The 15,918-nt window shown below is 49.4% G+C and overlaps 1 protein-coding gene across 1 annotated transcript in view; it reads left to right on the plus strand.

Moving 5' to 3' along the window:
• LOC144137663 (solute carrier family 22 member 1-like) overlaps nucleotides 1-15,918 on the plus strand; it is a 72,008-nt gene that overhangs the window by 39,574 nt on the left and 16,516 nt on the right. The window contains exon 5 of the mRNA XM_077669595.1: nucleotides 12,131-12,361. Within this exon, the coding sequence (XP_077525721.1) occupies nucleotides 12,131-12,361 (231 nt within the window). The remainder of the gene's footprint in view (nucleotides 1-12,130; nucleotides 12,362-15,918) is intronic.

Genomic DNA, 15,918 nt, shown 5'->3' on the forward strand with positions numbered 1-15,918 from the left:
CGCCCCGCCGGTAGCGTAGTGGTTATGGCACCACGCCGGTATTCAGGAGGTCGTGGGTTCGGTTCCCACGTGGCGGGCATTTTTTCTCCACTTTCTTTCCAAATTCTTTATCTGTTTCAATGACCTACCACATTCTCCCCTTTGCTTTCCGAGGTTTTCTTGACTGCCAACCCATTGATTGATTGATTGTAGGGTTTAACGCGCCGACGCAACGCAGGCGATGAGGCGCGCCGTAGTGGAGGGCTCCGGATTAATTTTGACCACCTGGGAATCTTTAACGTGCGACGAAATCTCGCACACAAGGGCGTTTTTGCTTTTCGCCTCCATCAGAAAAGTGGCCGCCGCGGCCGGGAATGGAACCCGCGAACTCGTGCTCAGCAGCGCAACGCCTTAGCCACTGAGCCACCACGGCGGGTGACTGCCAACCCATATTTCTGTCTTATTACAACTAGCCCCTCATTTCCTATTCTGATTCGCTACATGCATAGCGAGGGCCTCTGTTATGGCAGTCTTGGTGCCATAGGGAGCTTAAGAGGGTTGAACGCTGGTCGACCACTCTCGACATGTCGTAGACACTCGAGTCACGGCCCGGGGGTGACAAAGAAGGTCCCCTTCACCCCGAGAAGTCCGAGTGGCGCTGGCTACCACCCCCAAGCACTGAAAAAATTGGGCCCATCTCACCGCGAGGGGGACTCGAGTAAATGCGTCGCATAGGGGGTGGGTTTATTGCGTTAACGTTTAGCGTTTGGGGAGTTGGTGGTAGTGAATGCGTTGTATCAGCAGCTTCTTGACGTAGTTTGAATGAGTCAAGGTTATAAGGCGCGCTCGTAGACTTTCATTCTGTGTCGGTTTTGTCGCGCAGTGGTAAGAGCACCATGTACCTCGCGTTCCGCCCACAGGTAGTGAATGCGTTGTATCAGCAGCTTCTTGACGTAGTTTGAATGAGTCAAGGATATAAGGCGCGTTCGTAGCCTTTTATTCTGTGTCGGCTTTGTGGCGCAGTGGGTAGAGCACCACGTACCTTGCGTTCCGCCCGCAGGCTCGTGGGATCGAAACCAGGCGCCGATAAGTATTATTTTTTTATATAGTGTAGGGGGAGGGGTGCGGACCTGTTATTGAGAGCGAGGAGCGTAGCGTGATGCGCGAGAGGAGGAGTGGGGGAGAGAGCGCGCCTGCGCGCTGTGCTGTTGAGGACGGACGGCGGACGCTACATGTGAGTTAAAGAAATGCTCTGCATTTAAAAATTACATTGACATAAATACTCCAGAAACTGGAGGGGAAAATCGCTCCGCCGGTAGCGTAGTGGTTATCGCAACAGGCCGGTATTCAGGAGGTCGTGGGTTCGGTTCCCACCTGGCGGGTATTTTTTCTCCACTTTCTTTCCAAATTCTTTATCTGTTTCAATGACCTACCACAACCTCCCCCTTGCTTTTCGAGGTTTTCTTGATGCCAACCCTTATTTCTGTCTTATTACGAGCCCCTCATTTCCTATTCTGATTCGCTACATGCATAGCGAGGGCCTCTGTTATGGCAGTCTTGGTGCCACAGGGAGCTTAAAAGAGGGTTCAACGCTGGTCGACCACTCTCGACATGTCGTAGACATTCGAGTCACGGCCCGGGGGTTAAAAAGAAGGTACCCTTCACCCCGAGAAGTCGGAGTGACGCTGGCTACCACACCCAAGCACTGGAAAAAATTACATTGACCTAAATACCCCAGAAACTGGAGGGGAAAATCGCCCCGCCGGTAGCGTAGTGGTTATCGCACCAGACCGGTATTCTGGAGGTCGTGGGCTCGGTTCCCACCTGGCGGGCATTTTTTCTCCACTTTCTTTCTTTCCAAGTTCTTTATCTGTTTCAATGACTTACCAAATCCTCCCCTTTACTTTCCGAGGTTTTCTTGACTGCCAACCCACATTTCTGTCTTAATACAACTACCCCCTCATTTCCTATTCTGATTCGCTACATGCATAGCGAGGGCCTCTGTTATGGCAGTCTTGGTGCCATAGGGAGCTTAAGAGGGTTGAACGCTGGTCGACCACTCTCGACATGTCGTAGACACTCGAGTCACGGCCCGGGGGTGACAAAGAAGGTCCCCTTCACCCCGAGAAGTCCGAGTGGCGCTGGCTACCACCCCCAAGCACTGAAAAAATTGGGCCCATCTCACCGCGAGGGGGACTCGAGTAAATGCGTCGCATAGGGGGTGGGTTTATTGCGTTAACGTTTAGCGTTTGGGGAGTTGGTGGTAGTGAATGCGTTGTATCAGCAGCTTCTTGACGTAGTTTGAATGAGTCAAGGTTATAAGGCGCGCTCGTAGACTTTCATTCTGTGTCGGTTTTGTCGCGCAGTGGTAAGAGCACCATGTACCTCGCGTTCCGCCCACAGGTAGTGAATGCGTTGTATCAGCAGCTTCTTGACGTAGTTTGAATGAGTCAAAGATATAAGGCGCGTTCGTAGCCTTTTATTCTGTGTCGGCTTTGTGGCGCAGTGGGTAGAGCACCACGTACCTTGCGTTCCGGCCGCAGGCTCGTGGGATCGAAACCAGGCGCCGGTAAGTATTATTTTTTTATATAGTGTAGGGGGAGGGGTGCGGACCTGTTATTGAGAGCGAGGAGCGTAGCGTGATGCGCGAGAGGAGGAGTGGGGGAGAGAGCGCGCCTGCGCGCTGTGCTGTTGAGGACGGACGGCGGACGCTACATGTGAGTTAAAGAAATGCTCTGCATTTAAAAATTACATTGACATAAATACTCCAGAAACTGGAGGGGAAAATCGCTCCGCCGGTAGCGTAGTGGTTATCGCAACAGGCCGGTATTCAGGAGGTCGTGGGTTCGGTTCCCACCTGGCGGGTATTTTTTCTCCACTTTCTTTCCAAATTCTTTATCTGTTTCAATGACCTACCACAACCTCCCCCTTGCTTTTCGAGGTTTTCTTGATGCCAACCCTTATTTCTCTCTTATTACGAGCCCCTCATTTCCTATTCTGATTCGCTACATGCATAGCGAGGGCCTCTGTTATGGCAGTCTTGGTGCCACAGGGAGCTTAAAAGAGGGTTCAACGCTGGTCGACCACTCTCGACATGTCGTAGACATTCGAGTCACGGCCCGGGGGTTAAAAAGAAGGTACCCTTCACCCCGAGAAGTCGGAGTGACGCTGGCTACCACACCCAAGCACTGGAAAAAATTACATTGACCTAAATACCCCAGAAACTGGAGGGGAAAATCGCCCCGCCGGTAGCGTAGTGGTTATCGCACCAGACCGGTATTCTGGAGGTCGTGGGCTCGGTTCCCACCTGGCGGGCATTTTTTCTCCACTTTCTTTTTTTTCAAGTTCTTTATCTGTTTCAATGACTTACCAAATCCTCCCCTTTACTTTCCGAGGTTTTCTTGACTGCCAACCCACATTTCTGTCTTAATACCCCCTCATTTCCTATTCTGATTCGCTACATGCATAGCGAGGGCCTCTGTTATGGCAGTCTTGGTGCCATAGGGAGAATAAGAGGGTTCAACACTTGTCGACCACTCTCGACATGTCGTAGACACTCGAGTCACGGCCCGGGGGTTGGAAAGAAGGTCCCCTTCCCCCCGACAAGTCGGAGTGGCGCTGGCTACCACCCCCAAGCACTGCAAAAAATTACATTGACATAAATACCCCAGAAACTGGAGGGGAAAATCGCCCCGCCGGTAGCGTAGTGGTTATCGCACCAGATCTGTATTCTGGAGGTCGTGGGTTCGGTTCCCACCAGGCGGGCATTTTTTCTCCTCTTTCTTTCCTTCCAAATTTTTATTGGTTTCAATGACCTATCACATCCTCCCCTTTGCTTTCCCTGGTTTTCTTGACTGCCAACCCTTATTTTTGTCTTATTACAACGAGCCCCTGATTTCCTATTCTGATTCGCTACATGCATAGCGAGGGCTTCTGTTATGGCAGTCTTGGTGCCACAGGGAGCTTAAAAGAGGGTTCAACGCTGGTCGACCACTCTCGACATGTCGTAGACACTCGAGTCACGGCCCGGGGGTTAAAAAGAAGGTCCCCTTCACCCCGAGAAGCCGGAGTGGCGCTGGCTACCACCCCCAAGCACTGGAAAAAATTCCATTGACGTAAATACCCCAGAAGCTGGAGGGGAAACCGCCCCGCCGGTAGCGTAGTGGTTATCGCACCAGACCGGCATTCTGGAGGTTGTGGGCTCGGTTCCCAGATGGCGGGCATTTTTTCTCCACTTTCTTTTTTTCTTTCCAAATTCTTTATCTGTTTCAATGACCCACCACATACCCCCCTTTGCTTGCCTAGGTTTTCTTGACTGCCAACCCTTATTTCTGTCTTATAATCAAAGCAGCAGTCCCTATTTCCAGTGCCATTCGGCTAATTGAAGGGGTGCTTTATAGCGCCGAATGAGGTTATTGTCCTTTTTGTATGATACAGGAATACAGAAATCAAAGTCGAGAAAAAGTTCGGCGCAATCGGAAGCGGGAATCGAACCCACGACCTTCGCATAACGCGTGCGGCGCGCTACCAACTGCGTTATCCAGGCTTTTTTTATTAAAACTGCGTTATCTAGGCGGCGGATTTCCTCTCGACTTCAGCGGGGGCTTATGTTTAGGGTGGTTCAGACACCGGTCAACCAGCGCAGCCCCTCGACTACCGCGGGAGACGCGGAGCGTCTTTTGTTATCCCAGCGGCTCGCCACTTGAAACGTGGTCAAATGTCGGGGTAAGCCAATGACATCTCCGGACTGCTGGAGCCGGAACCCTCGTAATGCATTGTGTAGAAAAGAAATATATAGGTCGAGGAATTCCATAAGAACACACATCAAAGCTGCAGTCCTTATTGTTAGTGCTATTTTCGACCATGTTAGACGCACTGTAAACGATTGCGTGCAAACCAATTTATCTCGGCCCCGCAATTCGTCGGAAAGGCGCACTTTTGAATTCCTGTTTTGTCCTAGCGCTGTTATAACCGTGCTGTCGACGTATTCTCGTCGCAGGAGACGCTTCAGATTTTTCAGTCCCGATGATCCGTCGAAAGACTTTTTTAACACGGCGCGTTACCGCTCCGGAGGGAATCAGTGGCGCCAGGGGCATGTCGTGGCCGAGGGCTACCGCGCATGCGTAGATCACTTTGAGGGACAAAGGAAAGACAGTCCTGTAACGGGCCGCGCATTTGGCGTGAGCGCACTGTAAGCGGCGTATCAGGGCGTGGTCTGGCCAGTTGACACCTCGCCGGCCTTGGACAGCGGCGTACTGACATACGCTTCATTTGTTCAGGTGAGTACAAAACCCATGTGGTGTGTTGTCTTTTCCGGTTTTAAATCGGTGCTTAACGGTTATACAGGGCTCTCGCATTTAAAATAATGGCACAGTTGTGTTTTATTGAGATAAAAGGGTGTGCAGCACCGCACCGCAACGCGCTGTTCAAGAAGGACGCGAAAAATATTTCGTGCTTGACATTGTTGCCGCTTTACATCATATTTTCATGCGCGCTTATAAAGCAAAGCTTTACTACTTTCGTCCAGCGATTTCGTGGAGGATGCGCAAATGACCTTTTGACCGGAGACACACCCCCGGAGACACACCCCTCGAAGCGCATCGCGTGATTCGCCGGGCCCGCTGTTGGAGCCTCTGGGCGCCGACAGTGGTCGTCACTGCCGCTGTAGCCGAGATAACCAACCACCCCCGAAGCCTCCCATGCATGCGGCGCTGGTTATTTTCGGGCAATATTACTCGTCTCGCGCCTGGCGAAGAGGAACGGTGCGTTCGCCATAAATGAACGCCGCGTTCGCCCGGCCTCCTCCTGTGAGCGTTGCACGGAACCGATTGGCTTAGAGACGTGGTCGGCAGTACAGCTAAATCAAAAATTAACCAAGCGAAACCAAGACTCAACCAGACTAAACCAAGCTGTTGCTTTGCAAATCCAAGGTTAACGGAGCTAAGCAACAGCCATTTGTTTATGCGGATATTTAACAGCGATAAATTAGTTTTCGTGCGGCAGGTCAGAAATGTAAGCTGTGCTTCGCACACAAAAGCGCGGGAAATTTTTAGGCAGTATCTGTCGCTTCACAGGAAGCAAAATAAAACCTCTCGTTGTTTGCTGTTATGTGCTTGCTTTCTGGCTTTTGGAAGGTATTTGCGTTATCGATGCTAATCGTAGTGTGTCTCCCGGCTGTTCTGGCATGGGGCGCAATTTTATTTTGCCTGTGGGAGTATCTTTGAAGTTCTTTTCTTTGCGCTACACAATTCGCTAGCTTTGCGCGGCTCTTCTTCTAAAAAGGTTGTTTAGATGTTGTCTTGGGATTACGCGTTGCATAAAATTGGATACTACATTTCAAGTTTGGTTCCAACCTGGACGTATGCGCGAGGTGCTCGAGATCCGTTTAAAATATGACGGTTAGTACTTGTGCGAGAGTCGCCCCATAGCATAAATTTGTAGGTGAACTGGCAGCCTTGCTGTCAACTTTACCGATCTGAGCCGTGATCAGTCAACGGGTTTCTTTAAGGATTTCACGATTATCTTTTCTTCATCACACTGTTTAACAAACACCGAGCGTTTTCTTTGGTTCAAACGCCTCCAGAGGTGAAGAACGTACGTGCGGTTTAATCAGTTGCGACACGTCCCGTTTGCGCGAGCAGTCAAAGCAAGCACTGCACACTTCATACGCAGCAGGGCGTTGGGACTTAGCCATCTGAGCTCAGTCACCACTGTTGTGGCGATGCGTTGCACAATCCGCTATCGACGCGGCGCAAAGTCCTATGTTCTCGAGCCGACGAAGAGTTGAAGCAGCATTTATATACAGTATGTTCAAGGCTAACACGAGCGTTACATGGCTCGAACAAAGGCGACAGCACGTCTCAACTCGGTGCCTCCGAAAATGCCGCGATCAGTTCGAATTGCTGCAATCAGGACTCTCACTGGCGTCAGTTTGAATCCGACGAATGGAGACGAAGCGATTGCGTCATCATGGTAACATGTTCAGCGACAGGCTCAACTGGAGGAAGAAAAACAGACAGGAAAGGGGCGCCCCTTTCCAGTCTGAACATGTTCCCGTGATGAAGTACCAACTAGTTCGCATCTACACATTAATTCATACGATTGCACCAGCCGAGACCGTCGTGACAGGAAAGGGAAGACGACTCGGCGTCGCCGCATCCCGTCATGTTTGGGTACGTCGACCGCGGGCGGTTCTACCGAGGCGTGAATCAGCCCCGTCGTCGGCGCGTCGCCAGGTGCAGCGAATTTGTGCTTGGCGCTCTGGCGCAACAAGGGACGTATCGCTTGTGCATATCTCGACAAATACCTGCAGGAGTACGCGAGAAGCCGTGCATCACAGACGCGGGGGCGCCAACAATGGAGGAAGAAAAAAATTACACCATCTTCAGCTTAGCCATAAAAAGCATAACGAAAGTGGGCCTCGGGCGTCACTGTGCCACGTGACGTCGCCGTGTGAGAGGGCGCCGGCTCCAATCGAACAAATGCCGGCATGAAGCTATAATAGAAAGAAAATATAGGCGGCTTTGGAAAAACAAACAGCGAGGGAGCGGCGTCAACGGACGTGGGCTTGCGAAGGCTGGCTGATTGACGTCACGCCGTCTCCTAACTTTTTTTAAATGCAGAACATTTCAGTAACTCACGATGTCACCCGCGTTGGCGTCCGTAGTCCGCGTCCGCATCGCTCCCCCTACACTATATAAAAAAATAATACTTGCTGGCGCCAGGTTTCGATCCTACGACTCTGCGGGCGGAACGCAAGGTGCACGGTACTCTACCAACTGAGCCACAAAGCCGACACAGAACGGGACGTTACGAACGTGCCTTATATCCTTGACTCATTCGACCGTCGGCCAGAGGTGCGCCCTCTCCCCCGCGTCCTCCTCGCCTTCTCTCCGCTCGCAACGCCCTCTCTCGCCGCGTTCGGTTCGGGCGCACAACAGGTGGGGACGTGCGCAACACCCTCTCTCGCCGCGTTAGGTTCGCGCGCAAGAACAGGTGGGGCGCTCGCATCGCGCTCTCTCGCCGCGGTCGGTTCGCGCTTAAAGCGCTGGACACATGTACGATTTGTACACGCGATTCGCATGCGACTGATCGTTACGACTGTCACCACGACTAGTCGTACGCGTGAATTTGAGACACATGACCCGATGCGTGCATGCGATGCGTCGTCGGCGTCGCTCCGCCCACCGTTTTTGCTCCATGGTCAACTACGACTATCGCTGAGCTGAATTTGTCGATTCCGCGCGTTTAATCGCAAAAAATGAATAAAGCAGGCAATCGTGAAGCGTTTCCTGCCTTCGGAAACAGTTCGCGCACACGCCGGCCACGCCTGCCAGCTCGGACACTCAGCGGCTCGAACCGGCGCAGACCACGGTAGCAACCGCTTTTCGTGCTCTTCTGAATCAATCTGATCGTTAAAATGAAGTTCCACATGCGAGAAAGTAGGTGTTAGTGTGGTGAAAAACTGTGCTAGGGATTGTTGTCAGGGCTTATTTTAAAAGCGGCGATCAGATATCTGCCGCGATGCAAGCGTATACGCTGACCGGCCCCCGCGGCGCGCGGCGTGCGGTGCGCCGACCGGTCGAGAAATGGCAATACCTGCGCGGAAGCATCGAAACAGGCTACGCAGATGTTCAACTACGACGATCGCTGAGCTGAATTTGTAGATTCCGCGCGTTTGTTCGCAAGAAATTGATAAAGCAGGCAATCGCGAAGTGTTTTCTGCCTTCGGAAACAGTCCGCGCACACGCCGGTCGCGCCTGCCAGCTCGGCAAACTCAGCGGCTCGAACCGGCGCAGACCACGGTAGCAAGCGCGCTTGTCGCTGCTCTTCTGAATCAATCTGATCGCTAAAAAGAAGTAGCTTATGCGAGAAAAGGGATGATAGTGTGGTGAAAAGTTGTGTTACGGATTGTCATTCGCAGTTACACAGATAGCGGCAATCAAATATCCGCCAGGATGCTAAGCCTAAAGTTTCCAACACCCGAGCCGACCAGAGCAACGCACGCCGGTTGCGGGGGTTGGGGCTCAGCGGGCTATCATTGGCTGTGGCCTCACGACGATTGCAACGATGGCACGACTGCATCTGGCTAGCCAGACGCACGCCGTGAGCCTCCTCCGACCAGCGATCGACGCCAAAACAGGTCCTAACGATCAATCGTAACGATCAGTCGCATGCGAATCGCGTGTACCAGTCGTACATGTGTCCAGCGCTTCAACCACATATGTCGTTCGCGCGCGCTGCGGTCGCTAACATCTGTGGCGTGATCGTGACGTCAGCATCACGCGTTCGCGTGTTGGCGATTTCGGCGCTATGCTATACACTCTCTCGCGAAGGGCATTGGATTGGATTCGATTGGATTAGCTTGGATTTGGATTGGATTGGATTAAAGTGGATTGTGTTGGATTGTGTTGCGTCATAGCCGCTCCACGTTGCGTCATAGCCGCGGCAGGGGGTTCACGGCACGTTTCACCATCGACTTCATCGACAATGTCTACGCTGGAAGACAACAATTACAACAACAACAACCAATACGTAATCCGTACGACTTGCAGGCGCCCCCCCCCCCCCCGCAGAAATGCTCTGCATTTGATCGTGCCCCTCGCGAGGGGGATGTTTTTTCCTCAATGGCGCCAACGGACATACATGCATCGACATTTGTGCCAGCGGAGCCGGCAGAACACATTCTACGCATGCGCTCCCCGCGTGGTCTTGTGGGAAATCTCGCGTTCTTCGGGCAGAGTGGGGCTGTTTTGTATGCTTATGCCTAACTCTGATTTGATGCTGTGTCGTATGCAACGTTTAACGATTTGACTTGCAGGGGTCATTGTTCTTCTTTTGGCGCGGGGGCAGTGTGTTTTGCAAGTGTTTGCAGGTTTGAGTTGTCGTGTTGTCGCATCCCAGTGAGCTGATTATCTTTTTTTACGCTTCTCCTTTTCAAAAGAACGTCCCATGAAATCCTCACCGCTGTCAAGCCAGCGACAGACCTATGCGAGAAAGGTCGTGACGGGATTTCATGAAGAAATTTGCAGCCTTTTCACACTAGAAATTCCTAATCAGAATCAAACTGTAAATTATATATTTCAGTGTTGCTAGTGCGTTGCACTGAATTCAATAAAATGGTTGGAGTGATTGTGTTTCGATTATTCTGAATATTGTGTAACGCAGGGATGAAGTGCGGTGCGCTGTATTTTGTCACGCACTTCACTGTTTCCGTTATTTTACTCGACAATGGCGTGTAGAGAGATAACAAGAGCCACGTGACCATCATCTGTCAGGCTACCTGCATGCAGGTGTACTAGGCCAACAAACGGATATTAGTGGTATCCCAATGAGCAGATATAAACTGACATTTTGACGGCGTTTACAAGACGTCTTATACACTGATTCATTAATACACCCAAAACAGAGAGAGAGAGAGACAACCTTTAATAGAAAAGGACGACCACTGGTCACGATGGGGGAAAGAAAAGGGGAGGGAGGGTAAGAGAAAATAAACAAATAAATGCTGGTCGTTCTCAGTGGACTCAATAACTGGGCCAGTTCTTGGAACCTGCAATTCATGGGCCAGTTCATGGTGATCGCAATAGGGTTTGTGCACATACACCAGTTCGTTCGGGGGAGGACCCGCTCAAACAACCCGTGCCATACCGCTTTTAATTGAATAAACCGCTATGTCATATAATAGTTGTGCATCAGTTTGTTTTGGATCGGGATGGGGTTGGGGAGATTTAAATGTACGGTGCGTGGCGAAAGCTGGGCACCACCAAACTAGGTGTGTGAGGTCTGATGGAGTGGTGGTACGGCAGTAAGGACATCGAGGGGGCAGGTGAGGGGTATACCACTTGCGAAGTGTTTTATACCCCTCACCTGCCCCCTCGATGTCCTTACTGCCGTACCACCACTCCATCAGACCTCACACACCTAGTTTGGTGGTGCCCAGCTTTCGCCACGCACCGTACATTTAAATCTCCCCAACCCCATCCCGATCCACAACAAACTGATGCACAACTATAGGTCCTTTATAATCTCATTGTTAAACCAGATTTTTTCGAAGTTTATAAAATCGGTTTTAGATCGTCTCGAAAAGGTTGAGCCAGCCAAAGATTAGCACATACATAAGAGGTCTTGACAACGGCGGGCGACTTTTCCGAGTCGTTTTGTAGTATTTTTTCGTCTGGGATATACGCAGCATATACATTTTGTAACCTTTTTGCGCTAACTCGGACCTCTGACTATCATATAAGTAACCTGGAGGTGTTCAGCAAAACACAAATATAGCACAAATAAAAAACGACGAACTAAAAGCAATCCTAACGACGGCCATCGGCTCTCGGGCTGCTCGTCTTAAAGTATTGTCAATACCGTGCGCGCCTATAATTGTGCCCCACGCAGCTAGAAATCCTTTGCTCAGTACACACGTCGAGCGCCTAACAAAGCCTGGTCGCGTACGCATTGACGCATCCCAGCCACCGAGTCACCAGGGCCAGAGCGAATGGAAACTTCGCCCAGTAGATTTGAGCACTCTCACCGTGGTGAACAGAACGTCTGGTGCCCTCTCCCTACCTTTAATTCCTTGACTGACTTTTAGCTCCCGTCCGCTTAGAGCTTTATCATGGCGGTAATCGCGGCCGTTAAAATGTCCAGGCCCCTCTCCGCCGGTTTTCTAAACGAACAAAAGGAAACCCTCCTTCAAGTGCTAGCATAACTTTTCGCTATTTTGGGGTGACCGACGGATTTTATAACTCCTCTCCAGGCCCGCTCGTCCGGCGAACACAATAGCGCAGCGAACCAAAAAGAACCTTCCGCGGGTTCTCTTCACGCCCTTCGCGCCCAAGTCACCTGTGCCGGCGTGAAGACAAACAATAAAGGCAAACAGGCTGTACCTAACGACTGATATCTAATTGATGGGCCATTTTAATGAAGTGATGTGCCAGAACTTAACACTTTGCCCCCGGAAACAGGGGTGGACGGGAAGCTTGACGCAATTCGTAGACAACTGCGCAAAAACCAAATACGTTGTGTGTTTTGGCAATGTAAGCGTACTGTCAACGTCAGCCCACGATGGCCGAGCGTCAGCCTCAACTAAAAACCGCACTGTTCTTAACACCCATGGCTTTGCTGCATGCCATTTTCTTCGAATTTTTCACAGCGTCGTCCAGGAATCGCCTCGCTGGTTGATCACGATGGGCCGTGAGGAGGAAGCGAAGCGAGCCATTACCAAGATTCTGCGAATGAATCGCCGGAAAGTGTCCAACTTGCAGGCCCGCATACATGGTGTGGCGGTTCGAATTCAAGAGTCGTCTGCCAAAGCCATTGGGCCACTAGAGATATTCAAGAACAGGGCAACCAGGAAGACTTCCATTCTTCTCCCGGTTTTGTGGTGAGTTCTTTAAACGCTAAAAAATGTAGACAACAATAGAGACAAACTCCTAAATAATTCTATGTTAAACACACCGTGTTTGAAATTGCCTATGATTTAGAACAATGAAGGAAGCATACAACCGTGTTTTATTTTAAAAAAGACACAGCCTTTGGCTGAAAAGAAAATAATAAAATCGATGTTTATTTTATGCGGGGCACCTAAATACGTCGTTTTTGAAAAAAGGAAGTACTGAAAAGCTTTCGCGATTTTATTAGAAAGAAAGCAGTTTTTTTACGAGTCGCGTCTACTTGAAAAAATTACAAAAAAAATTATTCAGAAATTCAGAGAATTATCTACTAATGCGTAGAATTCTTATGCTGCCTGTCTTGAGTGTAAGTTTTTTCCGGCCAAATTTTTGCTTTTTCTAGATCCTGTCCGACCAAAATTGTCTCCAATTACGCTAAGGATTCAAGTTGAAACTTTCGCGAAATCTACATTATTGTGGAAATGCCATGCGGCATACGTTTTGACATTTACCGTAATTTATTATTTTTGTTATTTTTCAGTTTTTCAAAATTTCGTTCGGCCAATTATATCCATTTACGTAATTCTGACAATTAAATTTGGAACTTTCATGAAATCTGCATTGTTGTGTAAAATGCAGGGCGTTACAGCGTTTTCCATTTTCAAGAGTTATTTCAAATTTTTAATATTTTTTAGTTTTCCAAATTTCATTCAACCAATTATCTCCATTTACGCAATTATAGCGACTAAAGTTGAAACTTTCGCGAAATCTACATCATTGTAGAAATGCCATGAGGTATACGTTTTGACATTTACCGTACTTTTCTTATATTTTTGTTATTTTTTAGTTTTTCATAATTGCGCTCGACCAATTATCTCTATTTACGTTATTCTAATGATTACATTTGCATTATTCTTTATTCTAACGTTCCCTGCCTAGCATGCGCAACCATGCGAACAGCAATTAAACTTCGCAGTTCGATAGCTCTGAGCACAGGTACGCTAGAAGAATTTTGCCAAATAGAACTGCATCGAAAATGATTGCACCTAATTTTTCAATACAAACATGCCTGCATACTGCAGCCGCTAAAAAGTTAATCATTCAATTTTAGTTAATTAAACCACTGGCATAAATAATTACCACTTAATTCTGTGTTCGATTTGATTGTAGGGTTTGACGCGCCGACGCAACGCAGGCGATGAGGCGCGCCGTAGTGGAGGGCTCCGGATTAATTTTGAACAGCTGGGGATCTTTAACGTGCGCCAAAATCTCGAACACACAGGCGTTTTTGCTTTTCGCCTCCATCAGAAAAGCGGCCGCCGTGGCCGGGAATCGAACCCGCGACCTCGTGCTCAGCAGCGCAACGCCTTAGCCACTGAGCTACCACGGCGGGTTAATTCTGTGTTCCTCTGACCGCAAAACCTCCTGTAGAGGTTGTCTTCACGTAAATCTAAGCGGCCAATTAAAAAAAAATCTGTCGACTTAATTTTGATCACCCTGTATAAAAGGCTGGATTTTGTATAAGCTTGAAGACAAGCACTGGACAAATAGCGGTTGTCTGTACCCTTTATCTTCCTTGCGAATACTTACAGTCAAGGAGTATTTAGACATGTCAGATGGAATTTCCGATAGACGAGACGATGTCGATGTATAGCTGTGCCGCCTAAATAATAGCATATTCTGCCATTTGAATTTCTTCCCCGCGTATTTCTGGTCCAAAAGCTTGGTGGGCTCTAATCTACCGGTGTGCTGTAAAACTCTCTGCTGTCAGAGAAGCGCCAAGGGGTCACAGCTTATCAACAAGTACTCTCGTTTGTAAGAGATTTGCGGCTAGGCTGTTGCTGTTTTTGTATCTGCCGAGGTCAGATTACAGTTATTTTGCAATGTGTTCGCTGTTTTTTGAGCCAACGCTTGCTTCACTTTCAAATACCTCAGAATGAGACAAATGAAACCATAAACGTTCAGCCGACGTATATCCAAGGTGGTAAGTACCAATTTCGCGCTCTCAGCTAAAAGTATTGCGTGATCTCGAAATTATCTCGCAACTTGTAGAGTGAGAATTTCTTGTTTAGTAAGTAGACAACGTTCACAAAGCCGTATTCGTTTTCAATTACGGCAACATGGGATGCAGCTTGCTGGCCATTGATGGACATGTCTTGCACTGCTCCATGAACCAGTGTCGCGAACAAACTCTTTTACTGCGGCATTCGGTTATGAGCTCAGTGTCGTGAAGATCCCATTCAGCACCAACCGAGCACCACTGGAAGCATGTCCTGTCACTGAGAAAAAAAAAAAAGTGGTGTGGTCTTTTTCAAAAGTCACATCAGCTACGACGCTGGATACGACATTAGCTACAGCACGTACACGCCTCGAAACAGTCCGGTACAGTTGTCGGGGCGAACAATAGGTTGCCTCATAATGGTTCTACGTGTGTTCTTATCACACATCGGGACCTGTCAAGTCCACGGGGACGAAATACGAACGGTTTCGCCTTATCTGTGATGGCTCATCTCGTTCTCAAAAAAACAAACTGCGCGCAAATTAACGAGGACAGGAGCACATGGCGACAGCACAAAATGCATCATTAGCAACTCGCCCAACTTTTCAACCCTCATCTCGCTTGCTATACTAGCAACACTGGAGCAGCGATGCAGCAGTGCAGCCACGCCGCATACATCGCGGGAAAGGAAAAGTAGCTATGTGAGCAGTCGTACAAAACGTACACTCCTCGATCAGAGCTTCGGGCACGTAGCGCTGAGGAATGAGGAGCTCATAATGAAGTGTTTAGCATGCCATAGCGTACACTAGGTTAGTGGTGGCAGGTGACTGGACCCGACTGCGCCTGCACGCGTTCGTTACGCGGACGGGCGGCCCGCCACGCCAGGACCACACGCGCATGCGCAGTCGGGTCGCAGTACCCGCCGCCGCTAGCGTACCGTACGCGTATTTCCAAACGCTTCGGTGCACAGAGCACCCACGTGGCATATCTGTTCATGCGATGGAGAACGGTAATTCAACGTTACCATTGGCAGCGCCCCAAACCTAAACCGACCTAAAACATACAAAATCAGCATTATTAACGAAAACAAAACGCAGATTTGAGTTTGGAAAAGAAAATAAATTTAGGGGAAATAATATAGACGATGAAGAAAAAAACTAATAGATAGATCGGCTGGGGCTCGAACCCAAGCTGTCAGCACCAGTCCTCGATTCGGCCACAGAGGCCGAACGGTGGGCTCGCTTTATCAGGAGCTCAAAAGAATAGCGCGCGGAGTGGTATCACGCACGTCACGTGGGTGCTCTTTGCAGAGAAGCGTTGGGAAACACGCGTACAGTACGCTACCCGCTATGGTAAAACACTCTAGAACAGCTTGCCGGGGCAATGAATTTGTTGGCGCTGTAATCCAATGCTCCAAAATTCTTGTGTTTTGAAAATGATTAGGAATTTTGTTTTTCCACCAAAAGCGGAAGGTCAAAACTAAAAATTGCGCGTACATAAATTTAGCAACTAAATAATGTTTCGATAGCACACGGGCTGCGTGCGGGGAGA

Source organism: Haemaphysalis longicornis, unplaced genomic scaffold (assembly GCF_048455015.1).
Source record: "Haemaphysalis longicornis isolate Haplotype H1 unplaced genomic scaffold, Haemaphysalis longicornis Haplotype H1 scaffold_43, whole genome shotgun sequence".
NCBI lineage: Eukaryota > Metazoa > Arthropoda > Arachnida > Ixodida > Ixodidae > Haemaphysalis > Haemaphysalis longicornis.